The 15,556-nt window shown below is 40.5% G+C and overlaps 1 protein-coding gene across 1 annotated transcript in view; it reads left to right on the plus strand.

Moving 5' to 3' along the window:
- LOC148356998 (phospholipid-transporting ATPase ABCA1) overlaps positions 1-10,546 on the plus strand; it is a 181,764-nt gene extending 171,218 nt beyond the window's left edge. Inside the window, exons 50-51 of the mRNA XM_088347477.1 lie at positions 1,243-1,486; positions 10,130-10,546. Coding sequence (XP_088203603.1) covers positions 1,243-1,486; positions 10,130-10,240 — 355 coding nt within the window. The 3' untranslated portion in view covers positions 10,241-10,546. The remainder of the gene's footprint in view (positions 1-1,242; positions 1,487-10,129) is intronic.
- Positions 10,547-15,556: the final 5,010 nt, after the last annotated feature.

The following is a 15,556-nucleotide window of genomic DNA, read 5'->3' on the forward strand; positions in this document are numbered from 1 at the left end:
ATTAAGTCGGACCAGTTGAGAACCAGAAAAATATAGGGTAATGTGGTAGAGAGGGTCCAAAAAAATCTTATCCCACACCAACTGAAAATGTTGTAAGCTGGGGTTGGCGTATCCCAGAGTGATACTTTTTTATAACATAAGAATTTGCTTGAAAATTCAACAAAAACATCTTCTCTGTCCTTTTTTGGAGCCCCCCCCAAAAGAGAATATTGCAATAAATAGAAACAGTTTGGACATGCTGTCTTGAAAATAAATACAAGCTCCATAACATTCACCTTACAATAAACGTTCCTATTTGGTCAGACATCTCGACTGAGTTTGCCAAAGTGGCAACGGGCAAACGTTTTAGCGGCTCAGCCTTGCATCATCTCGTCCATTTGGAGCCGTAAAGTGCATTTACGAGGCGGCTGCAATTTTGCTCACTTTTTACACGTGGTTGTAAACGTGTTCCTTAATGCATCTTTTGTTACCGTGCCATCCTTGAAGCCCCGTCATCGCTATCCATTTAGCAGTTTTACGTATTTATTTATTTATTTGAGGCCGCCACGTCGAATAATTCTCGATTAAGCGTCGCCGTATCCTCGCAGAGATTAATGTTTCATGAGGCGTGGCAGCCCGCTAATGAGCGGAAAAGGCAATTAAGGACGAGGTCGTGTCTGTTTTTGCTGGCCACGTTACACAGTTGGTGCAAACTTCGGGCTATCACCCATGCGTTGGTTAGAAGTTTATAGTTTAGAACTGGGGTGGACAAACTAGAGACCGTGGGCAACTTTTTTAACCGGCCTACGTAACCAAAATATAAGAATATCATAAAGTAATCTCTCGGTTATCACGGTCAATGTAGGGGTAGAACTGCAAGCCTTAGGACACATAGCGTATCAATATGATACACTGACTTGCAAAGTATTTATGAAGAATACAGGATTCTGAATTGAAAAAAGAGACAGAAAGGCATTGTGGAAGGTATTTTAGGCAATAGCATATCTGGGTTTTCATGATGCCGTGATTCACTAGTGGACCAGTATTTTATATGACTTTAACCACTAAAACAAAAGCATCGTATGGATGTTATTGAACATACACACAGACACCGCAAAATATTTTTTATTGATGTTAATAGTGGCGCAAATCCAATAGGGAGGGGCTAAAAAACATCTTATTCCACACCAAAATGTTAAAACGTCATAAGGAAGGAGGCTGTATCCTGGCGGTCTATTGCACTGACACAAATTTCCATTGCAGGTTCGGCGACGGCTACACAGTAACAGTCCGGATAGGTGGTTGCCCTCCTCTCTTGAAGCCCGTGGAGGACTTTGTGGAACGGACTTTTCCAGGTAGCGTCCTGAAGGAGAAACATCACAACACTCTGCAGTACCAGCTCCCAGCTGGCCAGGGAGCACTAGCACACATCTTCCAACAATTCGCTGATCAGCGGCAGACACTCAATGTGGAAGACTACTCCGTGTCACAGACGACACTAGACCAGGCAAGAATCTTTCCTGACTGTGTGTATTCAGTGTCTGAAATAACATATGCCCGGACACCCGGGGCTTGCATCTTTTGCGTCACGGCGCACAACTTACGAAATGTCTCCGCCCGGGTGTCCGACAACTTTTTCAAGGAGAAAAAAACAAAAACGAAAGATTTGTCTTCAAATCAAACGTTTCGATTTTGAAATCTTCGTTCGGTTTGGAAATTTTGGAATTTCGATTTGTTTGGTAATTTGCATACTCGGCAGCCAATCAGAAGCCTGCATCAAATAACTTCGTGCATTCGGACTTTCCTGAGTGTTATAAGGTCGTGCATTTGCATATCATTTTCCAAATTAGCTGCACAGAAAACACAAGTTAAATGTATAAGTGGTTGGGAATCAAGCAAAAACCTCAGCTCCAGAAGAAAGATTCAAAAGAGGCTAACAAAATGTATGATGCTACAAAACGTACACGTGGCTTGTCGCAGACGATGCAATGGAAACATTGCATAAATGAAGATGAGTAAATACAGGTACATACTGATGGCAGATGGAAAACAGCAATGTCATATACATCCAATGAATGAATTATTTTGAAGTGTCGTTCTGTTAATAATAATAATATTTTGCAACAATGTTTTTTTGTTTTTGGTTTATTTTATTTTTTTTTGCGATTAGTTGTCTTATTGTGTTTCAAGTTGGGAAAAATGGGGCAGGCAAACTTATGGCTGGGCAGGGAACTTTTCAGAGTTGTCTGACCTGGTGTCTGGTAACTTTTTTTCATGAGTTTCAGACACTGCTGTATTCTATTAAAAAAAGTAAGGTGATAGTCAAAACTATGGAATTCAAGGCATTTTCTATTCAGATTCAGATTCAGATTCAGATCTACTTTATTGTCATTCTAGTACACGTGTATACAGAACGAAATGTCGATGCATCTGACCCCCACAGTTTCCTTGAATGTACAGATATAAATAAAGTTGTATTGTATTATGGCTACGTATAGTATTTTACCATAGTGCCGATAGTGCAAGAAGAGTAGCTAACCAGATGTGCAATGTACAATTCATAAAGTAAACCACAGCTCAAGTTGCATAATCACGACTGAGTAGATGAAAAAATTATCTACTCCTGACTAAGTGACATATCTGAATATTACAACAGTTCTAACCTTCCTGGGTGGATGGGTGGATCCCTTAACCACTAGGGTCATAGGGCAGCATTTTCTGTGGTTAGTCTTGGGCAAGTACAGCCTGGTTGCGCCCATCCCTCTCCAGGCACATATTATTTATCAAGTCAAGTCATATGTATTTGTACAACCCGTAATAAAAAAAAAGTATCACGTAGCAATGTGTACTGAATGAAAGACAATTCCTTTTAACACAATAGAACAAAAAACAGATCTATTCAAGTCTCAAAATTTAAAAAATTGGAAAAAAAAATTGCAATGACTTTATGCATACAACAATACACACGTTTGCCTCTCAAAAAAGGTTAAACTTAAAAAGAGTATGGCATGCTTTAAACTCTTCTTTAAGATAATCTTAGTCTTATTTCTCCACTCTTATCATAATATTTGGGATTTTATTCTAATATAATACATACGTACTTTCTATATTAAAAAGTCATCCATCCATCCATTATCTTCCGCTTATCCGAGGTCAGGTCGCGGGGTCAACAGCCTTAAAAGGGAAGCCCAGACGTCCCTATCCCCAACCACCTCCTCCAGCTCATCCGACTGGATCCCGAGGCGTTCCCAAGCCAGCTGAGAGAGTCTCTCCAGCGTGTCCTGGGTCGCCCTCGGGGCCTCCTGCCGGTGGGACATGCCCGTAACACCTCCCGAAAGTCAAATAGATAGAAATTAACCTCCAAGACAAGGGCCGGACGGACCGACTAAGTATATATTTTTTTAAATGACGCATACTCTATAGTATTTTGATTCCAATTAAACTTATTGAAAAGCTGGCACATAAATTCAAGCAATATTTTCTTGCTGTGCTGTCAGTAATCATTTACATTTCAACTAGCAAAAAATGTACATATTTTGTTTAAAAAAATAACCAAAACCTGAACATTAAATGAAAGTTGGTATTATTCAGAAAACCATTAGTAGCTTATATTTTTAAGTTTAGCAAGTTTTTTTTAGATTCTTTTTAAAGAATAACTATCTATCATTGACCAAACTTCAATGAAATAAACTGTAAAAAGAAATAACTTACAATTCAAACTTAAAGTGTTAATCATTATGTTTGGGTTGGGATGGTCTCTCTTTCTGACTTAAAAACAAATAATTGTATTGCTATAATAATTCACAGCTCTTTTTCTCAGGTCCTTGTGAATAAAACTTAAACTTTTGGATTTGTTTTGGGTTTGTCACTGCAAATCAAGTAATTTGGTCACACTTGGGTTAGGTCGGGCTTTAATACCTGCGGGCTCAGGTCAAGCCGAGCTGGATTGTTTTGGCCAGATCTTACCTCTAGTACAAGGCTCTGGGAACCTAAGGCTCTTTCCATGAAAACATATGGCTCGCGAGCCATTTATGGCCCTTTTCGTGACTGGCAGAGCAACTCACCCCTTGTGCTGTGGCCTTAATGTTCGGTGTTAGGTTGGGAAGAGCAAAGGGGAATGCATGTTGGGTGAATGTGTGTTTTGGACTCAAGACACCCCCCCACATGGGGCGTATGGCTTTGGTACACAAATACGTTTAGGGACAATGTTTGACTCATAAAACAATTCTCCACAACGATCCAAAGTCAGATCGTTAGATGAAGATTTTGGTACATTCGAAGCCGAGGCAACAGTAAGTTAACACTAGTTACAGTCCAGTATTTATAGCGCGCATTCTTAACTAGTGTTTACAGTCAGGGTGCCAAACCAACATACCCCGTTTTGGCAGTAGGTCGCTGATAAATCCTATAAATGGAAACTCATTAAACAATGTATTTTCATTGTTGAGATATTTAATGATGAAAACCCACGCAACAAATTGTAAACACCCCAAAACCACTGAGAGCAGTTTGATTGGGTTGGAGGTAGTCGGATCCCTGCACAGTGTAAGGAACTACCTTCACTCTCTCGCTAGGTCCAGGTAAATACGAGGATATCGCTTGGAGTATTCTGTGACATTCTTACAAAATAAATTTGCTTGCATCTTGTTTTGAGACCATTATTTAGGACAAAAATTTGCCTCAATACTCAAGTAATTCAGGCAGGGTGACACATTGTGAGAATATTGATTTGGGACACAGGCAGCACGGCGCAACAGTGGTTAGCGCGTGTGCGGCACAGTTCTGAGGTCATGAGATCGAACCTCTTGTGTGGAGTTTGCATGTTCTCCTCGTGCTTGCGTGGGTTTCCTCCAGGCACTCCGGTTTCCTCCCACCTTCCAAAAACATTGCATGTCAGGTTAATTGGCCGGTGCAAATTGTCCTTAGGTGTGAATGAGCAAGCAATTTTTCTGTCCCTGTGTGCCCTGCGGCTGGCTGGCAACCAGTTCAGGGTGTCCCCTGCCCACTGCCCGATGATTGCTGTAATGGGCCCCAGCACCCCCATGACCATACTGAGGATAAGCGGTGCAGATAATGGATGGATGGATGGATTTGGGACACAAGCTCTGGCTATCTTATTATTATTTTATAGATTTCATCAAATGACACACAGTGAAATAAAATGAGCAAAAGAATTAGCTTTTGGCTAGAGAGGGTTTGGCGGTTTTGTTGAGTTTTGTCTCAAAAATATATGGTGTGGCTCCTCAAAATGTTTTTAAATATGTTTGCTTTCATATCTTTTCCATTAAAAAAGGTTCCTGACCCCTGCTCTAGTGTTTAATACAAGATTGAATCAAGATCATTTAAAGGGCTGAAGAAAACCTCGGCCCTTGTCTTTGACATAGGTGTCCCTTATGAATATAGGCTTATAAGATTTTTCTATTTTAAGTATTGACATAGTTTCACTCCCAATGTTGTCATTTTTGAAATGTAATTAACGTTACCAAGCTCCTCCTTTCACCGTCGACGTGGTTTGTAAACGCAAGTAAGACCTGATGACGTTTGGAGGACCCAAAAGTCACCTCTCAGCCGATGATTGATAGCGGCGATCCTTGACCTGATGTAGAATGCCAAGTTGACGGCGCAATTAAAATCGATCCTTGGGACTGAGGCTCCAGCAGCAAAGAGCAAAGTGACCGTTTGAAAGGAAAATGGCGAGCTCTTTGACACCTTTAGGGCTTCTCCTCGTCCAGTCGAAGCTAAAGCTTTGTATGAGGACGCGTTTGTGAGACGGATGTTTTAGTTTATACGGTGTATGCGAACCGTATCAGATGGGTTACTGGGGTGAAAAAAAAATTAGTTACAGCTAGTAGTTACTTCATTTAATTGCGTTACCCCCCCAGGCTACGGACACCCGAAAGTAGTGTGTTACTACGAATGTATCGAGTTAAGCAGACCCCCTAAAACTGCTTAAAACCAGCTAAATAGTAATATATTTCCTTCTCCGTTAAAGGATCATGTCCAAGACGTTTTCTTTTTTTTTCCAGGCATGGTGTATTGCACAAATAATTTTACAAAAAAAAAGGATCAATAATCCGCACTATTCGATTTTGTTGTTTCAGTATAAGCCTCACCCCTTCACCACACGCTGCCGAACAACCGTAAACAATGACGCTTGACCAAATATACGCATATAAAAGCCCTGATTTTAGTATTTTATTCGATAGTTGTAAATGCAACTTAGATGTCAGTATAAAAGGTAGGAAGCATACCTGTCAACCTGTACGTTTTTGCCGTACAAAGTACGTCTATTATGCATCTTAAGACGTGTACGACGTACAAAAAAATCTGTACCAAAAAACTTGTCAATTATGGGTACCATCCGGTATACACCGACTATCACGAATCGGCAAATCAATCAAGTAAAACGAGTTCGCCGCGGAAGCCTCTATCTTGGTATGGTTTTTTTCGTTGCAAACGAAGTGAGCGTTTGATGCTACTGTGTGCCTAATTTCAACTCCCCTGCAAAATCCTCCCCCCTCGCGTGAACGCGCATTCTGCTGCGCTTCCGACAATAGCATTCGTATTCTATATAATAAGCTTATTAAGACAATAAAGCTAATGTCGGAAGCGCAGCAGAATGCGCGTTCACGTGAGGGGGGAGGATTTTGCAGGGGAGTTGAAATTAGGCACTACACATCAATGGTTGATATTGTAGTTTGGTTTACAAAATAGAAATGCCAACTAATTTTTACCTCCAAAAATATCTTTGTTTTATTAATGGATATTTTAGTTACGCTGATAACAAGTTTTTTTGATTTTTTTTTAATCATTAAGAATATGTACAGAAAAAAAAAATATGGTGTAAGATTTTTTTCTATTTTGTAAGGGAAAGTACGACAGTTTGTAAGGGCATGGAGCCGTTGAGGTTGACAGGAATGAGGAAGAGTACCAGAATATCAGTAGGGAGAAATTACGTGTTCTTGTCCTTGCTTGAGTCACCGTCACTGTAACTGTATTCAGTTGTATTTTATGGGTAGGTATAAGCATCCTCACCTAGGGCTGTCAAACATATGACATATCTGTCTAAGTGCAAATATTTTAATATAATACTGATGAATATTTTTCATATTCGTGATTTGTCTTTTTTCATACATACCTCCATTTACTGTGTACCATTCTCTGTTTTCAGAGGCTAAGAGCTTGAAGTAAATTATTGAGACATTTGTCTTTTGTTGCTGGCTGCATTCACTTAAATGTGTGGAAATCTTAAAACTTGAAGCACAGCAGAGACCTTTATCTGGTCGCCTGCTGTATTCATCTTAAGTGCGTGTGTTGAAATTAGTTTCTTTTCTCATTTGTGTTCAATTTTGCAATGAAAAATTGAGTCAAAGACCTTACCACCTGTTAATTCACCTGTGCAGTGTTCTTTAAAAGGTTTTCACCCAACAGAATTAAAATCCTGCACTGTTTTGATAAAAAGAACAGAATGTTGATAATGTTTTGCTCTTCTTTATCAAGGTGTACAGTTTACGTAATATTAAGCTCATATTATCATAGTACCAGGGCCTAAAGAGAAGTCAAAAAAGAGTGATCTGTCGAAAATGCTGAAAGTTTTCTTACTAGCACTCCCTGTGTTATGTGATAAAGCTAAACCAATCAACTGTTTGAATCCAAAAAACACGTGAGGTCCGTTTTTACTACATTAGCATCAAAACATTTACTAATAAAACAACTAGCCTACAAGTTTTTTGGGGGCAGGGAAATGTAATGATCCATAACATGATAAAATCAATATTGTACAGCTCTTAAACACCAAATAATACTGTAAACGTACAGCTAAAGTTGTATTCAGGCCTTAAAGAGAAAACAAGAGAAAGAAAAATACTGAAAACTTTCTTGCTAGCACTTCCTGAATATGCATATAATGTCCATGCATCTGTTATCTGCACCTCTTATCCTGGTAGGGTCGCGGGCCCATCCTAGTTATCTTTGGGCAGTGGGCCTGGGACACCCTGAACTGGTTGCCAGCCAGTCGCAGGGCACATAGATACAGACAACTCTCTCGTTTATTCACACCTAGGGCCAATTTAAACCGGCCAAATAACCTGACATGCATGTTTTGGGAATATGGGGGGAGTACATGCAAACTCCATACTTGGATGTTGCGGTAGCCCGACTTGAACCCTTAATCTCTGCACCGTGGGGCTGCGCGCTAACAACCCAACCGCCGTGCCATGTCATTAAGCTAAAATAACTACTAGCAACAGAAAACATGGCACAAAACCCATACATGCTCAATAAAAACCAAGACTGTATTTCAATAAACAAGAAAACGATGACTAAGATTTAAGACACAAGGACTTTTCGTTTATTATATATGACTAATCATTTTTTTACAGTTCAAGGAGATTTCGGTTGAATCATGGGCATGATTCAATACCCCAAGTTTTGTTCAAGAAAACAGAATTAAAATGTCTCAGAGAGATCAACCAAAACACAAAGGACTTTGTAGCGAGTGAGCTGGAGTTTGCATGCATCCCATTGTGGTTTGGGACATTAAGACATCCTTGATGCGGTAAACTGCATGAGTGCAGAAACAATTGGGCTATTTAAATGCAGTGGTGGGCCGTCAGGGCCTGCAAAGCCTTCTATGCTGGGCTAAAAATATCTGAATATGTGAATCATCGATTTTGATCTATCTTGGTGATTCTTTGTTGCAGGCCCATATTTAACCAATTACATGTCAGCAATGACTTGCTGCCAGGGTCAGTAATCTACCTGGAGGCCTTCACAAAGACTTTCGAAGGCCCTGTTCAATCACATCAGTGTCCGATAAAGCTGTTGGTTTAGCCAATCAGATTTTGAGTTGGCGACATCGGGGGTCTTTTTTGCAGGCTTAAGGACCAAAGTCTAAACTAAATCATTCTACTAAATTATTACAGTATTTTTTTAATCTATTTTCACTCTACGGTGAACGTCAAACTCATTCAAACTTGGAACTTTTTTCTACTAAGCAACTTTATAGTCAAGCAACTCATACACAATAAAATGTTCATTTTAAATATTGACTTTTCAGAGTGTTAGGAATTAAATATTAAAATGTACCGTTTACCAAATTGTTCAAATTAGTTATCTGACTCCATTAACCAAACACAACCTACATTCACCTAACAATGCACGCTTGTTTCTTGATGGAAAAATGAACAAGAGACCGGCATTTCCACACTGGGGCTTATTTAATTTCTTAAATAATTTAGCTAAGTGAACTCCATCGAATATATAGCCGAATTAGTGTCGCTCGAGTCTCCGTCAAGCCTCCTCTCTCGGTCTTCTGCTTCTCTCTCTCGGCCCACGTTTCTGCAAGCTGGTGTGCCGGTTCCTCCCATGGGTGTGTCAGGAAAGCCCCCACGTGGGGTCCACCCCCCCACCTCGATGTATGGAGAAACAGCAGAGGGTTCATCAAAACAATGCCTGCCGTCCTTCGTCAGAGTCCTGTTATCAAATTTCCCCAGCCAAAACATCCTGCATTTGGAACAGCGTGACCTGAAGCCCACTCAGTGAAAATCTTCATTGCACTGGATAAATGTAACTTGTATTCAATCGTATAAAATCCTTTATAGTAAAATGTATAAAATCCTTCAAGAACAACACAAAATAATCTATGAAATACACAATTTACATTTTCTATGTAAAACACATGATCCCTCAAATCACAGCAACCATAAATTAACATATTTGCACATGAAGAAAAAAAAACTTTTATATATTCAACAAATTTAAAGTGAACAACAGAATCCCTGAAAAAAAACGTTACCAACGTTATCTACCAATCACAAGAGAAAAAAAAGTGTCTCAAAGGTGTTCACTCTCAAGAACCGGCTCATAGACCCACATCACTAAGGCCTGGATGAAGGCCTAGATGTGAAATGCAGGGCCCGCCACTGTTTGAATTTGTGTACTAATGAACAAAAAATGAAAGCACTAACCCAACCGTTGCAATCAGAGTACTCGGAATAAGACTTCAATTAGATTATTGTGTGTTTTTACATGGCTTTACATCATTGCATTACTCTTAACAGTCGGTTTCCAATTGGATTATTCCTCGTCAGTGTAAAAGCAAAAACCTAATTTACACTCAAGTTCCTGTTTTCTTTGTACTTTCCTGCAGGTCTTTGTGAATTTTGCCCGCCACCAGCACGGCGAGGACGACTCTCGGGTCTACAAAAACCCGGTGGACACCTCCGATGAGCTCCCCATGAAGCCCGCCTACAAGATCTAGCACGCTGTGAATCCAAACTTCTTGCACTTTGTTGTAGGCCGACAGTACCATGATTTTATTTTTAAGTACGAATCTGTTTTTTGTTTATTTTTTTGATGACTATCACCCGATTAAACGTGCCTTTTCGAATCAGTGTATTTCAGTTAACTGCTCGTCAGGGTCATGCTTCCTGGATTTTATACATTTGACTATAAGGGATTTTATACGATTGAATACAAGTTACATTTATTGAGTGCAATGAAGATTTTCAGAGTAAATTATAGTTCAATGACAGGACACGCAGTTCCAAATGCAGAATATTTTGACTAGGGAATTTTGATAACCGGACTCTGACGGAGGACGGCAGGCGATGTTTTGAGAACAAGGCCCTGATGACGTAGAGACGCTCCGTGTTGTTTTGAGTTTTTCGAGACATCGAGGCGAGGTGGTGGAGCCCACGTGAAGGCTTCCGTGGTACGCCCGTGGGAGGAGCGGGCACACCAGCTTGCGGAAAAACGTGGGCCGAGAGAAGAGAGCGAGAGAACAAGAGAGGAGGCTTGACAGTGACTCGAGCACCACTAATTCGGCTAATTTGGCCATATTTGATGGAGTTCACTTAGCTAAATTGTTTAAGAAATTAAATCTGACCCCATGTGGAAATGCCGGTCTCTTGGTCATCTTTTCCATCAAGAAACGAGCACGCATTGCTAGGTGAATGTAGGTTGTGTTTGGTTAATGGAGTTAGATAACTAATCCGAACAATTTGGTAAACGGTACCTTTTAATATTTAATTCCTAACAAAGGGAAGCCAAAAAGATTGAAGAACTGGAGAATGTTAAAAGAAAATGAAAATTCCCAATGGTGCTCCCGTGGCTGTTAAGACCCTCGCTGATGGATTGGCACTGTGATGCAACAAAGCGGGTGATGCATACATTTTGTGCAAGCCCAATTAAGAAAGCGCATCTTTCGGAGGAGGTTGAGACAGCCTGGTCGGCCTTTATTCTTTTAGGTCAGGGGTGTCGAACAGACCGGACCAGGCCCGCTCGGGGATTGAATCCGGCCCGCCAGACAACGTGCAGAGAAGCGCAAGAGAAAAAAGAGCTGTAGGGTGAAACATGTATGCTTGATGTTACCAAAGCCAGGTGCCTCTCACAAAGACGCTGTAGTTATATTCATTTCTCTCTCACTCTCTCTATCCCTTCATCCCTTTTTCGCTCACTCTGTCTTTCTTTTTCTCTTTCTTTGTTCCCCTTTGTCTCTTTCTCTCTCTGTGTCTTTTACCTTATTTGCTCTCTCTTCCTTTTTTTCTCTTTCCATCCTTCTCTCTCTTTCTCTTTGGATTTCATTCTTTTTTCTCTCTTTCCCCCTCTCTCACCATTTCTCTATTTATTTCTTTAGTTTCTCATGTTCTCTCTCTTTTTTCTCTTTCTCTCTTCCTCCGTTTTTCCCTCACTATTCATCTGACCGGGCTGTGTTGATGACTCAAAGCCAGGTGCCTCTCACAAAGACGCTGTAGTTGTATTTGTTTATTTCTCGCTTTTTCTATCTCTTCGTCCCTTTTTATCTCACGCTGTCTCTCTTTTTCTCTTTCTTTGTTCCTCTTTGTCTCTTTCTCTGTGTCTTTTACCTTCTTTTGCACTCTCTTCCTTTTTTCTCTCTTTCTCTCCATTCCTCTTGGATTTCATTCTTTTTTCTCTCCCCCTTTCTCACTATTTCTCTATTTATTTCTTTTGTTTCTCATGTTCTCTCTCTCTTTTTTCTCTCTCTCTCTCTTCCTCCCCTTTTCCCTATTTATCTCTCACTGTCTCTCTCTCTTTTTCTCTTTCTTTGTTCTTATTTCTCTTCCGCTGTATGTCTTTTACCTTATTTTGCTCTCTCTTCCTTTTTTCGTTTTCTCTCTCTTTTCTCTTTCTCTGCTCTTCTCTCTCTATTTCTCTTTGGATTTCTTTCTTTTTCTCTTTCTTTCCTCGTCCCTCCATTCATCTTTTTTGTTTCTCACGTTTTTTCTCTCTCTTTCCCCCTTTCTCTTTCCTTGTCCCACACCCTCTCCTTTTCTCTCCCTCTTTTTTTTCTTTCTCTCTACTGAACTAGTCCGGAACCTGAAAGATTGTTTTTTTCTATCGTGTGGGCCCCAAGTTAACATGGGTTTGAAGCCCCTGCTTTAGGTCAAGTGCGTTTAGTTCCCAATGATTCAGCAAAGAGGTTTTTTTTGCGTGTGCTCAACGCCATTGCTGGATTCCATGTGATTTCGTCTTGTTCTGTATTCCGCTCACGCTTAGGTCGAATTCCATTTTACTGCAGTTGAGGTTAAGCGGTACTGTGGTTGTTATTTTTTTTCACTGTACTAAAATACAGTAGACCCCAGAGATGGTGGAGTTCGCAAAGTGAAATTGCTGTTTAGCAGGGTATAGAAACCTATGGTAATTAGCTCACGCTTTCTAAACCCCTGGACCCAAGATCAAAACATTAAAATAACAAAATAGTACAGGGTAAGCACTATATTCTTGTGATATATGTACATATGAATAAAAAGCATTGTAAAAAAATACAGACTTCATTTACCTTTTGTGTGACGTGTGTAGAGCTGGTTGATTGGAGTGGCGGGTGGATGCAGATGACGGCAGATTCAAATCAATAATGATTTTAAAACTTTTACTTGAGGGTATCGTCATGCCTCAAAACGATGTTCTCGCTTCTTTTTAATATTATCATCCATCATTAAATGGTAAGAGATAAAACCCTTAGCGAGGGTAAGGACGCATGTGCCCTCTTCGATTATTTTAAGCCTAAATTCTAATGATATCATGTTTTTGCTTCTCCATTTAGCATTACCGCTAGACTTAAGATCCATTGTGAACATAAACAGCACAAAAAAGTGCACTATTGTATCACCTATGCGCAAACGATGCAAATGACGATCTGAACTGAATAAAGATGAGGGCATAATGGGAGATAGTTCAGCCAATCGTTTATCTGATTTCCTCATGATGCTGTGAAGCAAATTAATAGCTTACATTGACATTTTTATTCTATACATTGGCAAGATACAGTATATACTTTTTCAGTCTTGTGAACTTGTTTAGGGTGGTAATGGCCATGGGGAAGAAACTGTCTCTAGACCCTGTGAGTGTTTATCTTAAGGGACATTTCAGTCTGACTGAGGGCAGCTGATCCAAGAGGTGGTGGCCAAAGTCAAAATGGTTTTAAATAATGTTGTCAGCAATGTCCTCCAGACTGGGCAGAGAGCTGCTAAAGATTGTCTGGGCTGTGTTGATGATAATGTTTTCTTTCTGCAGCCGTGCTCCCAGCAAGCAAGGACCCTTTCATTTTCCTTCAGATTTTACTCCTCTTTTTATTGACTTTATTGTTTGCTTTTGCACTTAGTGACCCTCTTTTGACTCCCAGTGGCATTGAAGGGCTAAAGTTAATCGCCGTTTTTTCATTTTTTTAACCCTGAAGCAAAATCGAAAGGTACGAGAGTAATGGGCGGTCAAAAATCGAGTACATTTTGGGGGGATATTGCTCAGTCTCTATTTACAGGTGGAGCTCTTAACAATGACGGACGAACGCATCTGTTGGGCCTCCCGCGAGCAGCCTGCTGCCTCATAAAAAGCCTGTCCAAATGAATAATGGCCGCCCTGGCCAGCTCTGCCATAGCAGGTAGGTGAGGGCACGGCACAGCTGCCAGCTGCTGCGCCACCATGTGGTGAGGGAACCAACACGGGTAAACATCGGGTGATGCTGTACTGTAATTGAAATTGAACCCATGCCACGGATATAGTGAACCAAACGGCTCGACGGCGAGAAGCGGCTCTGTGAAGTGAAGTGATTTCTCTCTTCCTCTTTTACTATATCCTACTCTCTTTCTTTCGCTCCCTTAGCCCTTTTGTTTTTTCTAAATATCTCTCTCTCTCTCTTCCCCCCCTCTCTTTTTCTCTGTCTCTTTCTTCTTCTTTTTCTCCATACTCCCATGTTCTCCTTCTTTCTCTTTCTCCTATTTTATCTGTCTCGTTTTCTCTTTATCTTCTCTTTCCCTCTTTCTCTTTTCTTCTTTTTCTCTTTCTCTCTCTTGCACCCTCTGTCTTTATCTCCCCCTCTCTCTATTTCTCTCTGTCCTTGTTTTCTTCTCCTTTTCTCAGTAATCCCATTTCTCCTTCTTTATCCCTCTTGTTTTCTCTTTCTTTCTCTCTTTTTTCTTTCTCTTTCTCTCTCTCTCCCTCTACACACATATATATATATATATATATATATATATATATATATATCTTGCACCCTATGTCTTTCTCTCTGTCCTTTTCTCTCTATGACTTTTTTTCTCTGTACTCTTACTTTCTCCTTTATTCTCCTTCTTTATCTAGTTTTCTTTCTCTCTCTCTCTGTCCCTCTTTATCTCTTCTTTTCTCACTTTTTACTCCTACTTTCTCTTTCTCTTGCCCTATCTTTATCTCTTTTTCTCACTCATTGTTTCTCTCTTTCGCCCCTTCTTTTTATTTGACAATTTAATTCTTCCCCCCTCTGTTTTTTCCATCCATCTTTTTATGTTTTTCTACTCTATCTCTTATTTTTTTTGTGCACCCCTCCCTCCCTCACTCTGACGGCACTTGTGACTGATATAGTAGCATAATGGGGTGCGCGGTTGGACCCCTTAACCTTTAAGTTCTTAGGGGCACTATTTCCTCTGATGTATCTTAGAGCCCGGTGGCGCCTATCTTTCTCTAGGCCAACAAATGTTTCCACCTGGCCTTGAAACAGAGACCTTTCGCGTGTTAGGCAAATGTGCCAACTACTGTTTTACGAGAAAATGATTTATTAATCACTTTGGTGCATAATACTTCATGATTATTATCGGTAATGTTATTAAAAAATATCGGAAAAGCTGAGCCGAAAGAGGCAGTTTTCTAAAAAAAAAAATCACTACACAGTCAGACCTTTTGTTTGGTTCGATTTCCGCCAGTGATTTTCCGTCTATTAGTGTCTATAGTGCCGAGATTCTGTTGAGTGACAGTCTTAGAGTTTGATGTAAGCGCTGAGAAAATGTCCGCCTGAGAGATTTCTGAGATCAGATCCATCCTGGCAAAGGCCTGCCCTAACCCTTCCGTGCGAATCAGGAGTCGGGCCAAGCACAGACTTTTGGATGCACTCGCCATCCGCCTCGCGACTCTCCACTTGTCTGACTGAATCGGAGATTTTGCGCTCAGATGAGAGACGGCGAACCTAATTCCGAGTTGCCGTACAGTCGAAGCCCCGGGATAGGACAATAATAGGTTCTGAGGAGGAGGTCGCCGAGTGAAATTGTCCTACAGCAGGGGACAGGAGCCCATGGTGATTTGCTCAGAA

Source organism: Urocampus carinirostris, chromosome 11 (assembly GCF_059441175.1).
Source record: "Urocampus carinirostris isolate Australia breed hairy pipefish chromosome 11, RoL_Ucar_1.0, whole genome shotgun sequence".
Classification (NCBI taxonomy): domain Eukaryota; kingdom Metazoa; phylum Chordata; class Actinopteri; order Syngnathiformes; family Syngnathidae; genus Urocampus; species Urocampus carinirostris.